Source organism: Berghia stephanieae, chromosome 5 (assembly GCF_034508935.2).
Source record: "Berghia stephanieae isolate SIO BIC M18660-M18661 chromosome 5, UCSD_Bste_1.3, whole genome shotgun sequence".
Taxonomy (NCBI): Eukaryota; Metazoa; Mollusca; class Gastropoda; order Nudibranchia; family Aeolidiidae; genus Berghia; species Berghia stephanieae.
Window position 1 is genome coordinate 52,938,645 of NC_088364.1, and position 27,107 is coordinate 52,965,751.

The window sequence follows — 27,107 nt, forward strand, 5'->3', positions numbered from 1 at the left end:
TTCTGGGAATCTCCTGCAAAACTCATGTATATTTGCGTCATGGTCGCCTGTTAACTTTCACTCCACTTAGTAGTCAGTAGGTAAAAAATTACCCCAATAGGAAATTTAGTATAATTCAAAAAAAAAAAAAAAAAAAAAAAAAAAAAAGACAAGAAAACACGCAAGCCACCAGGATATGATAGTAAATTGTCTATCAAAAGTGAGTAGTTTTCTTAGTGGGGGTGGGAGTCAACAGACTTTGGCATTTTTTTGAGTGTTTTGGCATTTTTTGAGTCTTCCCCTGGCATTTTGTTGAAAAATGATCTGGCAACCCTGTTCCGTAGGCCACAGCACCGATTATTATGGGATGGCAATGGTGGGCGCGTGATTTTGAACAAAAAGTTGAACGAAACCTTATGTCTGGATAGTACAAACATGCGGATATTTGTGAAATGATTGTTTACGCCAATTGGTAATTATATAAAGATCAGGACTACAGGAATTACAGGTTTGTTTACAGTGATGAAATAAAGTGACTCGCTTCCTTGACCTCGAAGTGGGCCATTGCGCCATTCCCTCGATTTGGCGATCTCTGACAACTTTCTCAACGGATAATTGAAAAAAAAAATAACAAGGGAATCAATAAGATACTATGATAGATGGGATGTAAGGAAGGACTAACTTATATACATGAATAAATCCATTCACTAAACATGTTCTAGCGCTAATTGATGAGAGATGAGCGAACACGATATAAAAGGTTTTGACATGCCGTTTGATTGATAACTTTACTGTACAGCTGTAGTCAGGCTAGACGCCTTTCGTTGCTATCGTAGTTTGTGTTTTTTTTCTTCATTTACAACGTTTTCACACTTTGTTTTATATTGTTGCGCAGTGTGTGTGGCGGGGTTTTGAAAAAGGTCTGATGACAAGGTGTACCTGTGTTGACTCAATACTCCGTCTAACCTCTTCTTGGACTTGGAGTTGGCGCTGAGACATCTTCTGCTACTGGTACTGGTGGTAGTGGTAGCGAGTTCCAATTTACTACTCTCACACTGGAAGAAGTTTTGTCTCACAGAGGTCTTTACAGATGGCTTCTTCAACTTCAGGCTATGTCCTCTTGTCATTGTCTCACTATAAATTCCTGTCAAGTAGTTGTGGCACTCAATCATGTCCCCTCTTGCTCTCCTATAGTAAAAACAAAGGGAGGGCAGGTTGAGTTTCTTCAGGCGTTCAATATGTCCAGATTTTGTAGCTCAGGGATGAGTCTAGACATTCTACGCTGTACTGATTCTAGCAGTTGTTTCTTTGAGTCTAGGGTGCCAGCTCACATTACCATATTCAAGCTGGGGTCGGATGACTGAGTATAGTATAATAAAACGTAGTGTTTTTATGCACCTCCGTTGACGGTGTATCTTAACGGATCGTTTTTATACACCTCCGTCACGCATGCGCATCCCACCCAAATTCATCAGCGATATTGTGTTTCTGTATTTGGACATGGCGAAAATTATATTGTGATAGCTGTAGGATGTTTTGGTAAATAAATTCATTAAAAAATAATAATAATTTAAAAAATCGAAATATGAAACCAGAAAATAGAAGTTTCATTGAAGGTAAAATAATGTTTTAGAAAGACCTTATTAAATGTGATGAACAGTCAGGTGGCTCTGTAGCGCAGTGGACAAGCTGTCAGACTCTAACCTTGAAAGTACAGGGTCGATTCCCATTGAAGACATTTAAAAAAAAAATTTACTTTATTATTGTTTGTTTTTTTTCTTTCTTTTTTTTTTTTCAAAAACTTTTTTCCATGTACATCGGTAATCACTAAGCAGCGTGCTATGGACTAGGCACTTCGATAAAATTTTCAAACTCAAAATATCTTGATTTGACTCAGTCAGGGGGATGGGACTTGAAAAAACATAAAATTTGATATCTTATTTGTTTCTCTACGACCTACGGTTCCAGAGTTATTTATATTTTTCTATTGAAATTTTTTGTCAATTTTACAGAGAGAATCTGTGATCTCACTGCTGCCTCAAAACCAGCATCTCGCGGGGATCGGGAAATTTTGAGTTTTACAGTCAACATGGCCCACTTATTGTTTTCAGTAATTTTGTTTCAATTAAAAAATAATTGGCAAGTCTTAGGTATCATTTTAATGGTCAGAAAATAAGCTTTATTTTCATATAAATCATTTTTATGGATGGAAAGTATGGAAAAAATTAAGGATAAATGAAAAAGGGGAAAAATATGAGGTTTTTGTCCTAAAAAGTGGGGTTGATGGCGGAAAAAATAAAATAATGAGCGAGTGTATCAATTTTGATGAAATTTGGCAGAGATATTCTTCAATTAATTGTTTATCGATGTATGAAGTATAATTAAAATGTATCCATAATTTAAAAAGTTCTTATAATTCAAAAATTTATAAATTTTTATTACATAAGCTTTCTGAGAAATACAATCAGGAATTAAGAATTAAATACACCGTTAGAAAGCTTGTTTTATGCCTTTTATAATGATACCAAAGTTAGTCACATAGGTTCACAAATAACGCCATGGTGACCAAAACAGTAAAGGGTCAAAAATAAAGTTCCAAAAAACGAGTTTCACCTTACAGTGAGCCTATCGGCGGCCACTGGACTGGAGTTATCAAAGTGCCTATATGGACATATACAGCAAAATTTTCATTAAATTACCATCACCGCCAACGGAGGTGCATAAAAACGGTGTGTTTTTGTATACCTCCAATGGAGGTGCATAAAAATGGTGCGTTTTTGTACACCTCCAACGGAGGTGCATAAAAACGCCACCATAATAAAAGGTATAAGGTGCTGAGTGAAGAGCTGTCCAAAGTGGTAAATCCCCTTCTGAGAGTGCCAGTATATTTGCTTTTTCAACTTGAATGTAGATGTGCTGCTTGAAGTTGAGGTCTTTGTCTATATTAACACCAAGATCCTTTTCCAATTTTATTGATTCTAAAGAATACGAAACAAGAACGCACGAACCTGACACCACAGTCACAAGTCACAGTTCAGCTTCTTGACTTTACTGTACAATGGGTCTGGGCTGATGTTGCTGAATTTCTCCCCCATTTTATTTTGTGAGCTATCTTTAAATTTCAAAATTCAAAAGGTGAGAATGGCAGTCGTAGTTGTAGTGTCTTTTCCACTTTTGAACTACGTTGTTACTTAGCCAGCAGTCCACCAGTACCAGTGTTTCCATGGTAAATAATGCAGTTGAAGTCAAAGACCTCTCTACTTGATTCTTGTGTTTTTGTCCTCTTTACCCTTCCAATCAGTCTATTGTTTAGAGATTCAAAGTTTAAAAAATAGTTTCTCTCCTCCCCAATTTCATTTTTGTGGTTCAAATGATCATCCTCAATCATAGTCGCTGGACCTTAGACTCACACTTACTACTTAACTTATACTTATAACAATAACATATTAATTAATTGGCTCATATTTAATATGCTGGATTCAGCAGTTTGATGCATTAAAAAAATAAAAACAAAAAGGGCTTTTTATTAAAATTATGATGCCATTGCTTGAAACATTAATAAAGGCAATAGTCTCATTTTCTGTAACAGTACCTTATAATGACGATTGACACAGTTGACTGATATTGACCATGGCAGGTTAACTGAGGTTACAAAATGGATGACAGTTTGTCACAAAAGTTTTAAAAAACTATTTCAAGGGAATAGTGGAATAACCCATGCATCAGCCACAATGCGTGTAGTGTAGTGCTGCAAATTTAACTTGGGTCAGGGTGATTTGCTCGAGGCCCAAGGCTCATACTATACTCATAACTGTACCATATTGTCCTCTATAAGACAATTTACACATATTACGCTGCATGACTTGGGTATGAATAAGTGATTGTCATCTTGTACATTGAGAAGAAAATTTGATTATTATTATTAGGGCCTATATGATGAATGAATGAAGACATTCGACATCGTGAAACCATGGAGATAGTTATATTATTACAAGTTACAAGTTTGTTTAATCTTTTCTTTTTATTCTTTCTTTGACAGTCATTCATCTGTGTTAGTATGAAAAATATCCTCCATGAATTCTCAAGTGAAGATAGAAGAACCAAAGCATGAGATTGGTCAGTTGGCATCAATTGGTGTAACTGCTGAATCATCGAAGCCTTCTGTTTCATCATCATCATCTCTGACTCTTGGCACCATTCTCAAGACATCATCCACATCCATCACGACATCAGCTACACCACCCACTCAAAACTCTCTTGGCCTTTTCACTGTTCAAAATAAGAATGGTCAAGTGCTTTTTAAGCAACCAGTACCAACCATGAATACTAATGGACCGTCACTTGTGACGGTGAGCAACAATGGATCTATGATACCCAAAGGACACATCATAGTAAGGCAGAAATCCATGCCATCAAATAGTAACCAACTTCAATCATCACAGCAGTCGTCAACTACAACACTTGACATGGCTGCTTTGGAAAAGGCTGGATTGAAACGGCCGCTTACAACACCCGGAGGTAATATGATAACCAAAGTTATCATCACTAAAAATCCAGCATCAGGTCAGATACAGCCACTCCCTGCTTCAGGATCTAGTAATCATCAAAATAATTTAACATCAGCAACAGCTAACACAGCAACTATCATTGCCAGTAATGCTGTTGGGACAACTGTTAACAAACAAGCAAACACTTCAGCTGCTTTTCAAACTTCTCCTACAAAGACAGTGACCATAACGTCACAAGGTATTTTATCTCCTGTCAAAACTGTGATTGCAACTGTTCCTGGTACTGGTACCAAAGTCAGTTTGCCCATTCAAAAGATTCCCATCTCCCCTGCAAAAACACCAACCAAAATAACAATGATTCCCACTACAAAATCTCCTCTTAAACAATCTGTTAATCCTAACATCACAGTATTAAGTAGAGCATTGAACTCTTTGTCCCAAACTGGAAGTGTTGCAATAAATCCCGGTGGCTCTCCTTCCAAGGTCATCATCAAACAAGGACCAGCAGTAAGTCACTTAGTGTATTGTTCCTTATCCTCAGTGGCTTATTTTTGTGTTGGGTGTCACTTTCATTGAAATAGAACGTAAACTGACATGTTGGAAAATAATCAAAATCAATGTAATATTAACTCTCTTTATGGTTGCATCATAATCAACCGCAGCTTGTGAAATTGTAAGTCATCCATTTTGGTTTCAAAGATCGAGGTTAAATTTTTTCAGTAAAGACAGAGTTTTTCTTTATGAATTCATAGTTTTAAAAGTTATTTTTCTCATGGGCGCAGAGATGAAACTTATATTGTGTAGTTTGTGTTTTTTTTTTTTTTGCTGGTTTAAAAAATTTTTTTTGAAAATGATTTCTTTACCAATGTCAGAGCAAAAAATCATATTAAAAATGGATGTGACATAGATTAATGTCATTCTTTATTAGCATTGGCAATGGTGCCAACCTTACGTAAAAAATGCGTATTTGTACACATTTTCATTCATTGTACATATTTTTCTGAGGATTGTACTCATGATTAAATTTCTATTATTTAAATTTAAGCATTTTTAGCATTCATACACTTTTTGGTGTCCTTAAACACTATATGTTTCTTGACCCATCAGAATTATACATGGATCTTGAAGTTGATACTATTTACCATCTATAAAGTGTAAGCTTATTCATTATTTCAAATATTGATTATATCAATTGCTAGCATGGTCTAATTGCCCATTATCAGATTTAGTGCTAATATCGATTTTGCAGATGTACGCATTTTTTCAAAATCTTACTCATTTTGGCTCTCCATTGTACACATTTACATGGGCTAGGGTTAGAAGCACCTCATTGGTATGTGATATTTCTCCTCAAACTTTTTCTTTGGTAGCTTGGAAATGCAGATCTACAACTACAACCAAAAAAAAAACTACCGTCATTCAACAATTAATCCCATCATTTTCACTGGACTGGAAATTAACCTCAAAAAAGTATTGTGGATGCCAAAACCCCAGATGCAAGCTCTTTGTGTTTCCATGTCACTACATGTCACTTTCCATTATGACTTAAGTTCTTTTATTAGCATAAGACTATTTAAGACCTCATATATATTGTCTCTTTCAGAAGTTTTGCTGAAAGATGGAAGATCCAATTTTTTGTTTGTTTTGTCTGTGCTTTTGTATATGGATAGTGAAAAGGTTTTAAGTATTCGTTAATTATAGTATATATTTTTGGACAGAAAAAAACAGAGCTACTGATTTCTTTTGTATGAATCTCGATCTGGCTATATAGTAACATATTGTGCATTACGTTGAGCCTGCTACTAATCTGGAAAATCTACAAGTTTTTTTCAAAAGTGGACCATTACATAAATTTAAATCCCTTGGCCATCTGCCTAGCCACTTAAAAACCATCTTCATTGTCAGTGTCTTAACCATGGCTCGGCTTTCTCATTGTCTATGTCATAAGAATCAACAGATTAGATATTGGTTGAGTTTTAAGCAAAGTAGTGGCTCTTGTAGTTCAATCTGTTGATTTAGAGTTAAGATTCAAGTTTGAGTGAATTGCCTCGATCTCATATAGACCATTGTCCTGTATAGAGGGTAGTTCGTAACTTTTAGTCTTTATCAGTATTAGGCTATGGCTAATCTGGCTACATTGTTTTATTGGGTGTCTCTAAACTAAAGGACCAATTTTTACAAGCAAAGCAAAATTGTAATATATCTCTTTATTCTTAAACTTAAACCTTGCCTTTTCTGGTTTATGCAAGATTCTCTGTCCTTTTATTTACTTTCTGTGTGATCCTATTATTATTATTGACCCATTGATTAAGATCATTCCTTTTCATGAGCTCAATGGTTGATATCAATCCTTAATCAGTTATCTTTCCCCATATTATTTTGCAGCCTACAACAGCCATAACACTCAAAGCCCAAGGTCTTCCCACACTGGCCCCACAGGCAGGGAAATCATTGCAAGTCGTACAGAGTGTAAGGACACCACAGATTGCCCAGAATATAAGGCCCATTGCGGTCAGTGCAACAGGGGGAACCTCAATCCAAACGATTCCTGTGTCAGGAAATAAATTTCATTACGTACGTCTGGTATCTCCAGCCAGCAACCAGAATCAGGCCACATCAGTTGCAAGTAAGCTTATTGTCGCTTTGTGTGCCTATATTTTTTCTAGTTATTTTTAAAACTGATTTTTAAAAAAAATGTATGGACTTTTCCTCAATTTTGGGAGGTCATATTAAGAACTCAGCTGTAGAGCACTCCCATCACAAACATAGTGACTGGTATTGGCCATAGGTACATTGTGATTTTTGTCTGACCTCCTTTTTCCACCCAGCAGAGATTGGGTAGCTTGATTTCTCTATTGTGAACTCCCACCCTATCCAGAGGATAGCAGGCAATTGCTAGTCCATTAAAGTCTTTAAGATATGGTTATAATATATCCAAGATTCTGTTGGAGGACCATTTATTCTCAGTATTTCATGCTTGATCACATAATGAGATATTTTCTCTCCAATTATTCTATCTTTCTCTTCTTCTGATTTTTCCTTTTATTCTGGTTCAGTTCCTAAATCAACAGTACCAGTTGTTGGCCAGGCTTTACCTTCCTCCTCCACATCCAAGCCTGTAACAATAGTGGCAGTGACAGATGCATCCAGCCTTTCACAGACAAACCAGGTTAAAGTGACTCTTCCAGTACAGCAGACCACTAATCTGGTAAAGTTGTGTCTTAGTTCATATTCTGTCAGGAATTATTCATCTCACATGAGTTAGTTATAATCCCATCAAAGTGATGCAACACGCATTGCACAATTTAGTAATTAATTTTGTAATCTGAAATTCCAATATGTAAATGATGTTTATATAGCTGCACTGGGATTTATATTTTGATCTTTTTTTTTTTTAATTTCAGAACATTATCTACTTGATTAGCTGTTGTATTTGGTTGCAATGGATGACAACATTGTGCTATCTAATTCTCGTAGATCACATTTATAATTTGTTTTTATTGTTTAATGAATTTTGCTTGCAAAAGCATTTTTCATGAATTTTGTTCCTCTGTCAAAATTTTTTCATAGCCCCTACATTTTCATATGTATTGGAGATGGAATTTTCTTTTTCATGCCCACATTGCCATCATATATTATGTGATGCAATCTAAATCTAATGGATGTTGAAAAAAAACAAAACAACTATCAGTAGGGTGTTCGTATTTGATCAATTCGCACTATGCGTGTATATGCTTACATTACTGGGTCAGGAGACAATGTTAGTACATTGCAATGGCCTAACATCTTGCTGAATATGCTATGTACAATTGTCAGTGAACATTTTTCAACAGCGCATAACACTCATTTGACATACCCTGTGATTGTGATTGCTATTTAAAACTTTGGGTCAGTAAAACTATAATCTTCCACGTTTTAGCCAAATTTCCACCTCAACTGATTTACCAGGTTGGCAGCTATTCGTGTAGTGTTCAAGAGTATTGTTAATAGAAAAAACACGGTAACAGAGCTCTTGATTAATTTTCTGCTATCTGGTGGAATTCTGTTTTTTCCAGAACATTTTTGCCATCATATTTTTTTTTCCCCAACATAATCTCCAAGTTGGTTATGATATTTCATGAATGAGAGTAGCTACCTCAAATGGAAAAATCTACGCTCGTGTTGTATGTCATAATTTGACACCTATGTACTATTTGCATGAATTCTGTAACGTAGACACTCCCAGATTTATGACGTCAGCTTAAGCTGGTGCCAAATGTAAAAAATGACACAAGACTAGTACTACTAGTTGTCATGGATAAGGTGATGGCCGACATGATATGGGAAAAGGATAGGGAGAGATGATGTTTTATCGACTTTTATTTATTTATTTATTTATTTATTTATAAATATAGAATTCTTAAGACACCTCATTTAAATGAGAGATGTAAATTCATATATATATTCTGGTGGTGTAGTCTCTCTTTCTTTATCCTCATTATTTTTTCTCCAAGTTCTGGCATAAGGCATGGGAATGGTATAACCTTTGAGGCAATAGTTTTTGATCATTTCTTTTTAGTGGTTAAGTAACATTGTTGGTGTTATAAATTGTTTGATTTACAGGTTATTTGCAACTTATTAAATATTCCTTAGAGTTTAAATACCTTAATCTTATGCTTGGAATGGCTATGTTTTTGATAGTATTAATATGTAGCATAATGAGTTTGATGGACTGACTGATAAATTTTCTTTGTTGTTGTTAAAAAGATTTCAGACTTTTTGACTGTCGCCTGTTACGAGCACTGAGTAAGTGGCAGCCCTTTAAATCACTTCCTTGCTTTATAAAACATGTGTAAATATCAATATTTTTTATGAATTGATTTCAGGCTCCCAAGCCCATATCAATTTCCTCTGCCAATGCAAGTGTACCCCTAAGCCTGATCCTCCCAGCTGGTGCCACTACTAGTACCACTACCACAGCAGCCTCCTCACAGAACAGCAGTAGCAGCCAGTCAAACACTGTGGTGACCACCTTAGCTCCCATTCAGCCCGCTCCTGCCCCCAACCCTTTGCGACAGTTACCTCTTGGCACCACTATCCTGACAGCTGGTAATAATCAGAATTTACAGAACCTACAGGGTTTTGCTTTGGTGCCTGCATCTTATGTCACGCAGGTGAGTGCACCTAATCAATTATTTCCTATTACATTATTGGAATCAGTTAAGTGCTGATCAGTTCTGGTTGAGTAAACAATATCAAATAGTTGTTAAATATATGTAACGATAGCTGTCTATAATCTTTGAAAACTGTTTAAGAAAAAAATGGTGTCAAACATAATACCCCTATAGATGGGGCTTATGGCATGGCAGTTGGTTTACTACCTCTGTTATTAGTTGAGGATAAAAAAAGTTCATTGATTTATTTTTTTACTTTTTTCATTAACATTTTCTTTTTGTCTATGATTGCATATTATTAGAATGATAAAAAATAAACTTTCGGACTGTTCTTGAATATTTTTATTTTTTTTGTTATCAATATTAGCTTCAGCAACAGTTCACAAAACCGGTTCAGACACAAGTGCCAACACCACAGCCAGTTCCGAAACAGACGAGGGACTATATCCCAATTGCAAGCATTGACCCAGCTATCACACAATATACAGTTAACAGGAATATACCTAGTCAAAATGGGTAAGGAGATATTTCTCATGTCATCAACTCTCTTTGTTGATTGATATTTTAAAGCATTCAATGCATTTATTATCATCACATGTATCATTTGATTAAATTAGAACTTGTTAACCCTTAGAAGCCAGCCTCTCCCAGGCATTTACTTATATCTATGCCCGGTAGCAGGGAGATAACTCTCGTCGAAAATATACCTTGTTTCATTAAAAAATTCATATCTCAGTTATTTGACAAGCTATCAATCTAAAATAAAAACCATTGTAAAGAGGAATGAATGCACTTTAATTTGATACCTTACATTTGATTATGAAACAATAAAACATGTGTGAAAAAAAATCAAAAAGTTGAATTTACCTAAAATTTCGTCCTTTTTTGTTTGTTTTTTGCTCGTTTCGTCTTAGTTAATGATGTTTTGGTGGAATTTAGCGAAACAGAGTTCATCACATAGATGTGTGGTGCATAATGAACAACCATAAACAGTTTCAGGTCGTTTCCCAGACTCTGTACGTCGATTCTCAGAGCGACAATTAAAACATTGCTTTCTTCGGCCCGGTAGACGAACACGTTTATGCTGCTCAAAGTTGTGTGAAGCCATTCCCCGAACAGATGGCATGCTTGGAACTTGTCGTTTTCTTGTAGACACTGTCATGAATGACCTTGCCACTTCCAGATGGAATTGGAAGTGGTCTAAAACTTTTTCACCAGCAGGGCGTGGTGCGTTTTTATATATGATGAAAGCATTCAGAATAGCGACTTCGAGTAGATAAAAGAAACAACATCGCCACCATTTCACGCTCTTCCTACCAATTGAGTAGTACGATCTGAGTTGATCATTGAGATCAACCCCTCCCATGTTGGCATTATAGTTTGAAACCGAATTAGGAATATTTTTCTCAATGGGCCCTCCCTTTGCTCTGCGTTGAACGGAATCCACAGTTGTGGAAGAATTTGTGGATATTAGAGCAATTTGCCGTTTATCCTTCCACACTGTTGCCACAAGGTGGCCACTTTGTCTAAATTTAACTTCTCCAGTATCCAGCGAAATTTTTTTTAAATCTGCGGGCCAGTGTTTACGGTTGCTACGAATGGTCCCGCAGGAGTACGTTGAGCGCTGTAGAAGATCGTACGCTAATTGAACAGACGAAAAGAAATTATCAAAGTAGAAATGATGGTTATTATCCAGGAATCGTTGGTCAAGGCTCCAAACAACATGATGTCCCAGGCCCTTTTCTTGTGGATAATTTTCCTTTCCGGTATAAAAGCTGAAGTTACACAGATAGCCGTTGGATGGGTCACAACAGCACCAGACCTTTACACCCCACGGATTCGGCTTGCCTTTAATGTATTGTTTAAAAAAGAGTCTGCCAGTGAAAGGGATCATGGCCTCATCAAAACTGAGAGCAGCACCAGGATAATAATACTGCTGAGATGCAGCCAGTACACAGTCGATAAGAGGACGTATCTTGTAAAGCACGTCGTATCCCGGTTGTCCTCGCGGAATGGTTTTCGTGCTGTCGGTGAGGTGGAGATAGCGACAAATTTCTTCATAGTGAGTTCTCGACATTACGTCAGCAATGCAAGAGACATGTAATAGAGGGTCTATGGACCAGTATTGTCTGTAGTAAGGCATTTTATGGACACCAAACATCATGTTTACATAGAAAATAGATCGGACGTCTTGCACTGTTATCTTGTGAAACGATCTTGGTGCTCCTTTCTGCTCCGCATATAAGTTGCTCTCATTTGCAATCAGTTCCACCAAACTTGGTGGCAGAAACAATTCTACAAAGTCAATAGGCTCACTATTGTAATCTACAGTAGTATCTACTAAAATTGAACCTGGTCGTTTTGTGAATAAGTCCATTTCCATGTCAGAAAACTGACTTGACCATTGAAATTCAGCCACACGAACTGGTTCGACCTCACCTTCACTTTCACTTTCCCCACTACTATTACTTCGTTGTGGTGGATCTTGATTGTCGACATCATATTCAATATCACTCTCATCGAGAGGCCCGTTTTCTCCATCAACATCGCTTTCAAATTCATTATTATCACCTCGATTTGTGATCAGATGTGACAAAAAATTGAAGGCCATTTTGCCAAACGATAGGGCGTCTATCGGTTAAATAAGGTTTTTCTTTCTTAAAACTTTTATTTCATAATAAAATTATCAATTTAGAAAATATTGATCATATAATATTTAACAGTATACAGTCAAGGAATTCCATAGCGTGGTAACAGGATGAATTGTAGTGTGTAGTGTTAATTTTTTCACTCAGAATCGATTTTTAAATGTTTGTGTTTGTTTGTTTTTTTCATTTGTAGGCCTACATTAGAAGCAACGGGAGCCAGGCCGAGAAAACCTTGCAACTGTACCAAGTCACAATGTTTGAAATTGTAAGTTTATTTTTAACTTTTATTTTTATATGAATGAAGAATTTGGTTCTGTCAAGAACTGTTTTCTACATGAGGGCATTTCTCTTCTTGTGAAAGATACCTTTCTTCTTATAAATCTAATGTCTCTGTTATTTATTGTGGTATAATGTTTTCAATCAACAGCAGACCAGGGATGTAAGTACCATTTCTAATTTTAAGCTTATAAAATTGGTTACCCCTGCTCATTTTAGAGGAAAATTTGTGAAAATATTATTTTATTCAGATATTATGTGTGACATCATACATGACATCAATTCTTAAACAAAGTGATCAGTTGTACAAAGAGGTATGAATCAATCCTTTTGGTTTGAAACAGATTTTTATCCTGAAATTCCAATTTTTAAAAAAATGACACTCAGTCTTTTAGTATCAGTGGCAGATTGGCATTTATGATACAATGGGGCTCCTCAAATGAAACGTTTTACCCCTCTATATTTTAATTTAGATGAGAATAGATAATCGTCCAATTGATTCAGGTAAGCAAGTTTGATTTTTGCCAGTGGCTATATTTGAAATGTTTGATTTTGAGATTAACAAATGTTTTTAAAAAACTTTTTCTATTATACACAGATACTGTGACTGTTTTGCAAATGGTGAATTTTGTCAGAACTGTAATTGTACGAATTGCGCAAATAATCTAGAGCATGAAGAAGAAAGGTCCAAAGCTATCAAATCATGTTTGGACAGGAACCCTCAGGCCTTCCATCCGAAAATTGGTAAAATATGAATTCGTTTTATTGTTATTAACTATTACATCATGGTTTAAGTGTTTAGATTTAAAAAATAGTGTTTGAATATGTCCTTCCCCCATCCATATCTTAATGTGCTCAAGAGAGTAACATGACCAGTCTCTACCATGTTGATATTATTTCAAAAATCTTTTTATCATGAGCATAAAGGTTTTCAATAGTGCTAAAACGCTTTCTGTTTATGTTTCTTGAGAACAGTGAATCAAGAATACATTTTCTCTATACAATGTGAACTCTGAGAATCTTGTTTAGTTGTTGGATCAGATTTATTTAACAGAACATATGCAAATGGCATTCCACACTGATGAAATGTTATAAAACTATATATCAATTCTAAAGACGTTATCAAGGCATTATTGTTTAGGAAAATCCTTGTTGAATAGGTTTATGAAAATTGAAAGATTCCTTTCTTTGATGGGACATAGGATTTTAAAATATTACAGGGCTGAGTGGAACAAATATAGAGTTCTTCAAGTATTTAGACCTGTAAATTCTCAGTCAATTAACTGAAATCAGTCAATTCGTCAAATTCAAATATTTTTTAAAAGGAAAGAAAGAAATGAAGAAGAAAGAAAGAATTTGTGAATCGTAGTCGAATGACTGTGAAGTAATTAGGAATGTTCCTCAGCGTTACGTATAGCTCAAGGGCCGTTTATATTCACGATGGCTAAGCGACGCTTCTTAGAATTGCCGTGTCTGAACACACACAGTGTATTTTCACACAATTTCATGAAATTATCTTTTCACTTTCCAAACCTGTCGTGATCCCAATGGTAGCCAATTTTAACTGAACCGCCTAGCGATAAATTTCACTGTTTCGTCTAAGCCAAAATTGACCACATTTACTTGGTAGAACCTAAAAGTATGAAAAAGTTAATTGCGAAAGCTGGAAGTGCGTTATGAAGACACCTTCAAATCGAAAGTTATATGATTGCTACAAGCACATCTCCATTGCCTCATGTTGTAACAAACTGGTTGACCGTTTCTTCACTGATGTGGGTACCTAATTATAAGAAACAATTGTAAGTAGCCTAATTAATTCCCACGTAAATTAGTTTTCTGCCATTGTTTTGCTTAAGTGAGCTTGCTGTTTCCTATTCATCTCGATTCTTTGGATTTTTCTGATATGATACAGAGAGTTTCAGTGAGGTTCAGTTTGTCTCAGTCAATTTTTATAGAGCTCATTTACAGGTCTAAAGTATACAAATCATTGTTTTGAATTGAGGTGGACTTTGAAATGCCAGACTTCAAATTGGCAGTCTGATGGACTATCTAGACAAATGACAACCAAATCCATAAAGCCCTTTTACCATTCAAAACTTTAAAACAATCGATATTAGGGAAGCTTGGAGGGAATATTGGACTAATATCATGTCCAGAGAGGTGGGGTAATCAAAACCTAACAGAACTGATGCCAGGCTTCAGGAATGGCAATTGAAAACAGTGGGACACATCAAACCGACTACTGTCAGGCCATGGCAGGACTGCTGTAAACACGCATCGGGTCTGAGGGAGTCAGTCGACTATCTCCACTGTCGGGGAATACAAGAGACAGCAGACCACATAATCATGCACTGTCCTGTGACAAGATTGGCATGAGGTTTCAAGGCTGTGCTCTACTGCAATGATAAATGGAGACTTCCTGTGTATGGAGATGTAGCCATACGCTACTACTACAACCAAATCAACACTTGGATGTAACAGACATTAATCATTTGATATTCAATTTTTAAAAAAGGATTTTAGAAATAATCAAACTTCTACTTTTTATGCATTTTTCAAGTCTAATTTACTTTTGCCTTTTTATGTTTAGAGAAGGCGATTGTCATAATTATTTTATATTTATTGCTTACATTTAATGATTTATCAAGAGTGTAGCTAAAATCGTTATATTTTCTTGTAGAAATTTGTTTTTTAAGTCATGGTGGATTTTTATTTTGAATATGATAATGGTTTATTAAATTCCTATACTTGCATTAGGTAAAGGCAAAGATGTAGAAGGCAACAGGCGTCATAACAAAGGCTGTAACTGTAAAAGGTCTGGGTGTCTCAAGAATTATTGTGAATGTTATGAGGTATGGTTGAATTATTTGTTGATTTCAAATACAAGAATATGAAATTGCCCAGTTTTGAGATTTGATCTCTTAATGGTGCTGAGAAAAATGTTTTTGCTTTTAAAAACTTAAAGAATAATAATTTCCTACAACTTAAAAGGTAATTGTGAGGAAAACAATATTGCTCATATGAAGAGTTCCATCGCAAAACGCTTTATATCCAAAATGAGGCAAGTTGAGAAAATGCATGTTTTTATCCCACTAGCAAGGACTGAATTTAATCTGTGCATTATATATCCTTTTGAAACATCACACTTAGGACATTGAATAAACCATATGACATAAACCTATTGCATCCATGAAGGAGACAAACAGGCAATATGTTTTGTGTTTTTCGGCAAAATGCTTTATATCCACCAAATTCATTTTTCAGAAAATGCGTTATATCCATCACTTTGAATTTAACGGCTGCTGAGCAATAATTTTGACATATTAGTGTATAAGAAAGCTGTAAGAGGTTTTAGAAAATCAAAGAAATTGTCTTAAGTCCATAGCATGTATTCATGATGTGGTAAATTTTAAAACTCAATCACATAAGGTGCAAAGCATAGCCGTGATTTTGCCGTAAACTACAGTACTGTACGAAAAACATCAGGTCACTACTTATCGGATGTTTTGCAGCGCTTGTGCCATCTCAATACCAAATTCAAAATCAGAAAAAGGAATATAATAGAATAGTCAAAAGACTTCAGATCCATTTTTGATGTATAACAAGAAAAAGTGAGACAAAGAAACTTGTTCGAATAAAAATTATCCCAATAGTGATATATCAATGTGTCTGAGGACAGTATACCTTCAATGTGCCATGCATACATCATGCAGAGAATAACCCCTTAAACTTTATGAAGTTAAAGGACAATATCAAAGATGTTTAGATCTGACTGTTTCCCTCAATCAAAAATTCCCAGACATGGCCGTGGCAAGTGCTCATTTCGTTCTCATCAGAACAAAGCCACAACAAAGAGAAATAAATGAATTGATTCGAGTCAAGTCAAGGGAAAGAAGAGACAGCAAAGACCCCCTCCCAAAGCAAAGTTTCGTGTCACATGAATGACAATGACGAAAAATACCACAGGCAGTGAGATTTTAAAAATACATTTATTCTTTGAAAAGTCAAAATAAATTTAAAAACTAAAACTTTTATATTCTTAAAACAAAATTAATGAAAATTAAATATGATTTTAATGTTGAAGAAAGAAATATTGAACATTTTATATTCACTAACATAAAAAATGAAAGAGTATAAAAAGGATAGGGTCTCAGTTGAGTGAAGAAGCTCATAAGGTAATTATTTAATTTTAGGAAATAAAAAGCAAAATGTAATTCAAATTTGACGGTAGATAAAGAAAAAAGTAATGACTCAACAGCCTTGAATATAATATCTGACCTCGGATAGTATTCACAAACGCACATACATTAAAAAAAAATACAACTAACCAATAAACCTTCACCGTTTAAACTAGAGTTCTAGAAATAAGCAACAAGCGAATTGATGTCATGTTAAGACATGGAATGATTAATTAATGCAGACCTCATACTAGAGCCTATAAAATAAGGTTTAAGGTCAACTTAAATGATACATATCATAAGATATGACTGACAGAACAAAATTAATTTATCAAAAGTATGGGAAAAAAGAAAGAAAGAGATCGCACCGGTACTAGAAAAATAGTAATATTCTCAGAGAACCTTTATTAAAAAAATAATAAAAAAGAACTTCAAATTTGTCGTAACCATTTCAAGGAAGGGTCACAGTTCACTTCAGCTTCAACCAAATTGTCGAAATCCTACTGTAAGACAACCATTGACATATTTTTAATTGCAACTGATTTTTGAAGATCTGAACAAGTGTGTATGAAAGTATGAAAGGTGCCAGAAAAAAGCAAGAAAAAAGCATCCCAAAAAATCAGTCTTAATAGACAGTCGAGAAGGACTGAATTTTTGGGATGGTTTGTCTTCTTGCATTTTTCTTTCTTGATTCGTCTGACACCTTTCATACACACTTGTTCAGATATCTATCTTACACCGGTGCCTTTTCCTTAGATTCTCGACTGGTTTTTTGCAAAACAAGAGAAAAGTTTGAGAATTTGGTAGTATTAAACAGCAGCACTACCTTGAAAATCATGGTGAAATGAAAATATCAAAAAGAGGAGAATAAAGATTACACATATCTAACAACTAATAACAATCACTGTCATAGCCATCACTATCAGTTATGTGGTTAGGTTTTTCACGGTGAAGAGAAACGGAAACTAGGGTAGATTTAGGATGTAAACAATATTGAAGGTGTGGCCGGAAGTTTCGAGTTTTGGCGTTTCTGATTGGCTGAATGGTTATAATGCACTCTGTAAAAAAAACTCACCTGGCGCATAACGCGGTTTGCGAAAAAATGTCAACTTCGCACAGAAATAAATACGGTTAAAACTTATTTTAAGCTAAAAAACATTTTCCTATAGTATAAAGTGATCCTCATATTGGCAATATAAACAATAAAACATTTTTTGAGGATTTTGGCGCATAACGCGTTTTGCGATGGAACCCTTCATATAGTCATGTGCAAAAGTAATTTCCCACATTTCTTCCTTTATATTATTTGACTCAAACCAAGCACTATGTTGTGTTATGTATCATTTTAAAGGTTAATTGATTACCTATTCAATGAATCTAGTCATTTTCCTATCTTTACATTAAATAAAAAGATAAGTTTAGAATTTGAATCACCAAAATTTCGACTTTTCAAAAATGTGACCAGCTAAGAATTTTAGGGAAAGCAATGCCGTGGGCAACTGGAGGACTGAAATTATATAATTTTTACAACAATTTTGAAATTCAAAAACTACTGAAATCAGAGAAACTTTACGTGATTTGATAAACAAAATCTCAACAATGTTAGTCTTTATTTTTCTTCAACTGTAGGTAAACTGGTTACAAAAATCATACCTACACTGTGTTGAGAACCCTGCCCGTTTAATTGGGCATGTTCAGGGGGAGCTGTCTATTGCAGAATATTCGCACAGTTTTGGTATATCACAAAAGGCGATTTACAAATCAATATAGAGGTGCAGGAAACACGGTGGACTTTTCAGCAAAGTAGATATTCAAATCAGAAGCAGGGGATTTGGGGCTGGATCATGGGAGGCCAAAAGATCTTTTTGAGAGTAAATTATGACTGGTTGTCATCAGACAGTTACATTCGAGACAATTAAATCGTAACAATTTTTATGCATGACAATGCACTATCGCACACAGTTCGAATTACACAGAGCTTTTAAAGAGAACAATCATTTTAGGCAACGGTTTGGTCATCAGTCAGTCCTGACATGAATCCAATCCAGAATATGTGAGATACTATAAAGAAAGAAGTACATCGTCTAGGTCTTCATAAAACGGGGATGATTTAAACCAGCATCTACAAGATGCCTGGGATAATCTTACTGCAGTTTATTGGACAATTCACTTTGTCCACACCAGGGTGAGTAATCTGCATCAAATTAAAGGAAGGCACACAAATATATTAATAAAGTTTTGTAAATTTGCGAACTCCATTTTTGGGTGTCACTTCTTTAACTTTTGATATCCTTTTGTACAAGGCATTAACATATTTAATATGCATTGGATAGAGATATTAATGAGCTTTCCATTGATGTATAATCATAGCTGTATTGTACTCAAAATTATGAGTTCTGACGAGTGTGAATTTACTTTTGCACATGACTTTATAAGGAAATAGTAAGGAAATAGTGAAATAGTATATATTCCCACAACAAAATTAAATGACCCCAGTGTGCGTTATTTGCATCAAATTTTCAAAATTTTCTTTAAAAAGCAAACCCAAAGTAAATTTTTGAATGTACACTACCTTTTTTCCACCAACTTTGAAAACATTTCCTTACTTTGCAACTTGGGTGCAGGGAAATGTTTGATTCTTGTATGTATACCACTAGATTGGGTGTTGATTAAATAGAAAAACAGATTTGAATATTAATATAAATATAACACATTTCCAAAGATTCTACAGGCTCATTTCAATTAAAATGATTCATTTATTCCCTCAGTTGCTATATGAGACAAATTTTCACATTACAGTACAATTCACTGTTTTGCTCTTACATTTCTATCACTGTTTTTTTGTCAAGTTTTCATTGACGCCTTTGTCGCATTAGTATTTTTTATTTTCTTTGTGACTGTGATATTATATATTAGCATTAATTATTTTTTTTAAGCTTTCAATTGAGCAAACGGTATTTGTATCATTTCAGGCAAAGATTATGTGCTCAAACTTTTGTAAATGCATTGGTTGTAAAAACTTTGAGGAAAGCCCGGAAAGGAAAACCCTCATGCACCTTGCAGACGCAGCAGAGGTTAGAGTTCAACAGCAGACAGCAGCTAAGACAAAATTATCATCACAAATATCCTCAGTTCCAACCAGACCTCCCAATAGTTCTGCTAGTGGAGAAAGGTATTTCACAAACTAAACATTTTAAAGAAATATATGAATTTTTTCTGGATGGTTGTTGAAGTTATTCAATAAGTTAACTTGATCTTTTACAGAGATGACATCATATCTATATTTTCCTATTACAATTCAACAGCGGTACAGTCTCCTCATTTAAGGGTCACCACATTGCTCGAAGCATATGCTGTAAATTTCACTGTGCATGGACTGCTCTCAACTAATGTTCATAGAGCTGGTTGGCAAAACTACATTTGCTCAAATATCAATTTGGCTCTATTTAAAAAAAGAGAGAGAGAATGCTTTTAAAAAAATGCTGTTGGTGAATTTAAAAGAATATTTTTCTGTATGGCATCCCCGATGTTGTGACTGATAACTTCCTATTTTCATAGCTCACTTGGTTGAGCAGTTGCTTTCGTAAAGCAGGGCTGTAAATTCTCAGGCAATTGCCTGAAATCAGACAGTCCATTATTCTCTACCTCAGGGACATACCATTAGACAATAATAAATTTAAGGGGCGGTTTGGGTCTTTTCTGAAAAAAATTAAATTACCTGTATGGGGGGGGGGGGATAATCATTCTGTATCGTTATTATAGGTTAAAAAGCAACATTTTTGGTGAAAAATATACATTATCTGTGTTAATATCCGTTTTGTGACCTAAATTTGGGGTCTATCATCAAAAAATATAATCTTGTGGCAAACGTTTCACAAAAACTAATGAAGGAATGACCTCCGTATTCTTCCCTCTTATCAACATTGTACCATAGTGTTTCGCCATAGATTTAACAGCTTTAGCTTATGGAATTTTAATCAGAACATTACAAAGTTGAGAATGAAAATTTTATTACAAAATTGGTGTTAAAAATTCATAATTTGGATTATAATTCAAAATACATATACCTTATCAAAAAAAAAAAACCCTCTATGGCGACATACTATATCAAAGAGAACTGTGGACAACTTCATTTAATAGATTCTGAGAAATGTTTTGACACAGTATCCCATACCCTTAGAAAAATGACATACTGAGAAAATGGCAAAATAGCTTTCCGTTTTTCACACTTTTCTTACTATCTGTACCCTTTTCGATAGTGTTTTTCGTGCCTTTATAGTCTACTTTAAGAATTTGGACTTCAATAATATTATTTCTAAGATAATTGAATATCCTTTTTCATCAAAATCTCAAAATCAATTTTTTAAAGGATTTTCCTAATAATTAGACCCAAACCGCCCCTAGAAGAAATTTGATCCCCTATGGAAAAAAATAATAATTATAGACTAAATTAAAAGTCATGGAAACTTAAAAACAGTGGATGACAATACCGAAGAATATTATAGTCAGTCTTGGATTATATAACTATAGTTAGGTCATGCTCTCTCTCTACTTCGCTATGTGCACAGAGCGTGGCCGTCATGGGGATTCCCTGGTACATTGTGTTTTATCGTTTGTGGCTGTCTCTGGGGGTCGTTTCGGCACTCTCAGTTTTACCAACACACATTTGCAAAGTCTCTTATAATTTATAATCGTATGTTTTTGCACACATTTTTCGTAGTGTTTTGGAGGTCAGGTTAATACGATGACCTCAGGTTTTAAAATGATAGCTTAACTTTTCTTATGTTTTCATACAGTAAGCCTAATGAAAGTTAACATCTTAAATCCATTTTTGTTTTTTTTGTTTTTTGGGCTACACCTATCATAAGTCTTGCTGTGTGAGATTTTACAGTAATAAAGAATTTGACATATTCCCTTTTAAATAGAATGTCTCCATCCTTTTCCCCTCCCAGGTTGCCATTCTCCTTTATCACTGCTGATGTTGCTGAGGCAACGTCTGCATGTCTTCTAGCTCAGGCAGAAGAGGCTGAGAGGATGCGAATGCCACCTGTGGTTCAAGAAAGAATGATCATTGAAGAGTTTGGGAGGTGTCTTATGCAAATTATTGAATCTGCCAATCGAACCAGAGGTAAGAGCATCCTTTATGTATAAAGTAGAGTCATTCCAGGGTTACAGCAAAAGTCATTCCATTGTGCCACACACTGCACAAAAAAAATGAAAGAACTTTTTCATATAGACCTGCCAACTCCTCTTTTTTTTTTTTCTCTCCTGTTTTAAGTTGTTTTTCTCCTAGATAATTTAGTATTGTTTTTTTTTACAGTTAATGATTGATTAATCTCGGGAGTCATAAAATGGTTAAGGCTTATTTCTACTGGATTTAGTTTCAGACTTACAATTATTATTAGTTTCTACCTAAGTTCCCGGTGTCAGGGAATCAAGAAAAATGGGTGTAATACTCCATGGTGCTCTAAATGCCATGGAATTCATGTTATATAGTGGGTCTGACCTTTGTTTTCATTTGATTCACACTCCTATTTGCTCGATGAAAATAATCACTTGACATGTAGATTGATTCATTTAAACCTTTTTAGTTGTAATCTATATTCTTAACAAAAATGCTCTTTTGCTTACTTTTTAGTAAAACATTGCCAATAAGAAATGAGCAGATCTTGTTATGTTGTATGGAAATGGTCGCCGACATTATCATGAATGGAATTCTTGTCTCCTTGTCATTTATTGGCATTTCAAAATTTATTCGCCTAAGGGCCCAGCCATAGAATTTCTTGACATCTCCATCCAGTTTTTGGAATTTAAAAAAAAAAAAAGCATTAAGATAATCCAAAATAGTTAGATTAGTTAAAGAAAATAAATAATCACCTGATACCACCTTGTCTATTAAAATATCTTGAATGCTTAATTAACTAGCTGGAAGAATGAGATCTAGAAATGGTGATAAGTTTTGACCATATGCCGCTCATTGGTGAAAAAAAAAGCGAGCATGTAGTGATAAAAGGGCTAGGTAAAAAAAAATCTCTTGTTTATGGGGGAAGAAAAGGGCATTTCAGCAAAACAATGGTGCCAATAATCTTATTTCTGGAATTTGCAAAATGAAGTTAAAATAGTAATATTAATATAGTTTGTTTTTTAAATCAACCTTTTCAACCTAAAGTCCAGATTCTTTTACTAGTCTATCCTATTCTACTGGCATTATGAGTTTGGAGGACTCTGAAAATGAACTGGTTAGTTGATGGCCTTTTTAAAAAAAAATTTTGCTTTCAACTTGTCCACCCTAAAGTATGTCTGCATTTGTCCAGTATAAAACCTGTGAGATATTCCTGCTATGCGTTTAGTGTCAGTTATTATTTACTTATTGTGCCAGTTTCCTAATTCTTCAAAATTATTAGTACAATGACTTAATCATTTAAAAAAAAATAAAAATTATTTGTTGTTCTTATGCCACATAATAATAATCCTTTGGTCACATCCTCCTATTGAGCATTGAATGCCTGACTGTCTGGAAGCAACACAAAACATAAGGCACTGAACTGAGTTTAAGACCATTCTAAAGATTGCCATATTGATAATTCATTCTTAGTGAACTGGAGCTATGATTTTGAGAAATAAAGTTCCATTTGTCTCGGGTTGTATCTCCGGTATTTCATATAGGATATACACTACAATATACACATTTCTTTCCTTTCAGCTGCAAGCTCTCTGGCATAAAAGGAATGTCATCACCAGGAAACAAGACTAATTTATTAATTTATAATTGTTAATGACCGACTAAATATAAGTATAAGATTAATTGACTTATGGGAAAATGTGATCCTTTGTTGGTGTGTGTTTGGTGTGCTTCCCGTTTATAATATATTAAAGAGAAATTAGTTGACTTTATTTCAGAGACCAATGCAGTTCTACCACACTATTTCTCCCCGATTTAATTTCTGACATAAGCCATTAATATTGGACTTGCTTTTTTTAGTAATATGCGAATAACAATTATGAAGAAAAAAATAGTTGCTATTATCTGGATTTGAATTGCATTCCTTTTTTTTATGCGGATTGGGGGGGGGGGGGGGGGGGGGTGACATGAAGATCTATCAATCTTATTGCTTTTATTGGGCATGAGGATATAAAAGACCTGGCCTCACCAGCTTTTTACTCAAATTTCAGACGTAAATTGATGAAACTATATTTGTCTGCTCAACAGTAGATTTGCTTTCAAATTGATCTACAATACATAGATATACTGTGTATTTAAAATCATGATGGAGGATGATAAAGATGTGTCTTGGGTTGATACAGGTTTTTTCTATTGAATCCCCCCTCCCCCCCTGCCAAGAAAATACTAATTTATCTATTGCCAAGAGTAGCTCAGGATATATTTAAATCTTATTTATTTCACATAGGTTATGCATATAATGTGTTTCTGGTGGGCATACACTTGTATCCATAATGGGGACCCCACAATAATCTCTAAAAACAAGTCTGATCTGCTGATAGTGAGACGTGTAGAAATAGGGGAATGTTGTAATTCAGTCAAGTTTTATTAAAATCTGGTTTCATACATTAGTCACTGCAAAGTTCCCAATGATTATTCAGTCTCTCATATTTGTCGCATTGAATTTCTCCAATAGAATATATTGGCAGCCATTCCCCTCAAAAAGGTATCAAAGATTTTTCATCCAAAATTGGTTCCTGTTGAATTATAAAATGCAAATACTGAAACCCAATCCTTTTCCGTTGTTAGTAATGAATTGTGTATAGCTTAGCACTTAATACAGTTGTGAAAGATAAATCTTATATTCCCTTTTCCTGGTGCTGCTGATGTGACATATGTTACAAGCACTTTATGTAAATATTCCAAACAACAAAAACAAAAATAATTCCTTTATCAAATGGGAGAGAAAAAAAATCATGGATTATTTGGGTATAGTCATATTTTACTGTCATCAATCGAGATGTACTATAAGTTAAGAAATGCGATGGTAAAGCATTATTTAATCTCTTGAGATTAGAAACTACAGCTGCAGAATTTCTAGGTTTTCTTAAGCCCTTTTTTGTGTGTGTTGATTTATAATTACGAGTAGATAACTGTTAAAGAGGACATTACAGTTTCTTTGATTTGTGATAAATGATGTGTTCAAAGAACGGTTAGGGAATGTACAATTATATCCTATATGAACTGAAATGGTCTTAAAATTTCACTCCCTATTGTGTTGAGTTTGAAGTAGATATTGGTGTCATGACTCTTAATGCGCATGTCTCGGATACAATCCTTTTTTCTTTTCATCCATACAAAATATGACGAGGCCTATGACACTTCTATATATGTTGTTGGATATTTATTTACAATTATGCAAGTGTCATATGTCATGGCATAAATAACTAACAATTATCTTTTACGGTTATATCAAAATCAACTTGGAAAGAACGCGTTCTGTTAGTGTTAAAGATCAATCTGCTCTAAAGAGACTGTTAAATCTCACATCTTTGAATGATTGAATGGATGCATATTTGGTTTTGCAAGTTAATCCTGATTTATATTTATATTTATTTTTTTCAATGCAACTTTTTTGTTGTTGTGCCACGCTGCTTAAGGACATATATTTCCTTAAGATTTCAATGAAAATTAGTGTCAGTGCCAAATGATCAAAACTCTTTTGAACTATAAATTCTTCCCACTTGAAATCGTTTTACAAATTTTGAGACAAATTAAGTGATGGATGCTATAAATTATTGATGAATAATCACACCAAGTGATGATCTGTTCTGTAGCACCATAACATTTTGAATTAAAGAGGAAGTTTGAATGAAATCTTCATTTATAGACTTCAACCTTAATGACTAGCCCCATTTTTTGGTCCATTGTTATTGAAATTTTTTTTGTTTACCCGATTCCGATTTGTATTTTTTATGTTTTGTTTTAATTTTTAATTTTATTTATTATGGATTATTACTTTTTTTCCTTAATGAGAAAATTGAAAATCCAACAAGAAAAGGAAGAAAGAAAATAAACCAATTGCATTATTGTAAATAATATACAGAAAAATGAATTAATTTATTTGTATTTACTTATTAATAAATTTTTAAAAAGCAAACCGAGGTACTTTTTTAAACGCTATTTTTGGTCTCTAGTTTCCCCTTTGGAATTAATCCAGAAGGAAAGGGTCCATGATATTACGAAAAGGCATATGTCAACTCTTGCAAACTTTTCTCTTTCCATATTATGCGATCCACACCTCTATTTAGTATTATGAAGGGATGAAAAGGAAGGGGAAAATTATGACATCTTTGCTAAATTATTATTTTTATTATTGGTTGGATGGGAGCATCACCCTTGAATCATATACCTATGATGTTCGCATGGGTGTACGATCCGATAGTGATGTCGTTTCTTCTTCTCTTTACTAGCCTATCCTGCTTCTTTGGTTTGTGATTGTATTTTTGACAGGGGATATTTTTTTTCCTGTAAATCCTCTGCCTGTTTGTTCTTGGTTATTTATAATTTAGCTTATGATATCTTTAGGTTATGCTTTTGATTGACATTTGTACTATTTTTGTTAGATTGCTTGTTTTTTTGTTTCAGCGGTCTCTCATATAACCTCAATTGTGTTGGAAGAGACCTAAAGCAACAAACAAAAAATATTATTATTAATATTATTTTTATTATTATTAATATTTTTATTATTATTAATATTATTATTATTATTACTACTTTTAATGTATTTAAAAAAAAAAGAAAATGAATAAGATTTAACTGAAACTAAGATGAACCGCTATAACTATAAAATTGATTTTTGCCCCTGACTTAATACCAAGTTGAGGAAGTGGATCACATATAATATATAATGTCTTTTGTCTTTTCACGAAGCTCGCTGTCCTTATGCACTTTTCACCTGGGGCACTGCCACCCATGTCTTTTACTAACATGGATACAATCAAATGGATTTTTTGTTTGTAGGATGCACTTTTTTGGGGGGGGGGGGGGGTATTCTCCCCTTTGTGTGTTAATTAATTGCCAATGTGTGTATCTTAGCCTTTCTAACATGTCCTTTTATTTTGAGATCTGATGCTTGTGTCTGATGGCACAAGTTTCAGATTAGAACTAGTGTTTAGCTGGGCCAATTTTTGTGAAACAAGTGTCAGCTCATGGGGGGATGCCAAAAGGTCGTTTTCATGCATGCATGAATGTTTTCTGGCTTATGTCTGAATTCTGGCATTTTGAGATTTAGAAATTGTGCCTCTCTGGCAAATAGGATTTTATTTTGTCAGAAAGTACTTGTTACGGGTTTCAATGGCATTTTAAAATGCTGCAATGCTGTATCAGACTTATTGGTAGTTTCAGACATTGTGCTGGTCAAA

General features: G+C 34.4%; 1 protein-coding gene across 1 annotated transcript; it reads left to right on the plus strand.

Annotated features, from left to right (window-relative positions):
- Positions 1-323: 323 nt before the first annotated feature.
- On the plus strand, positions 324-25,838 carry LOC144973182 (protein lin-54 homolog). The gene is made up of 12 exons (XM_078915315.1): positions 324-487; positions 4,019-4,994; positions 6,873-7,113; positions 7,544-7,695; positions 9,353-9,640; positions 10,008-10,156; positions 12,482-12,553; positions 13,163-13,308; positions 15,322-15,416; positions 19,715-19,914; positions 21,695-21,870; positions 23,446-25,838. The coding sequence occupies exons 2-12, from the start codon at positions 4,053-4,055 to the stop codon at positions 23,463-23,465; spliced, it is 2,481 nt and encodes an 826-aa protein (XP_078771441.1). The 5' UTR covers positions 324-487; positions 4,019-4,052; the 3' UTR covers positions 23,466-25,838.
- The last annotated feature ends 1,269 nt before the right edge of the window (positions 25,839-27,107 follow it).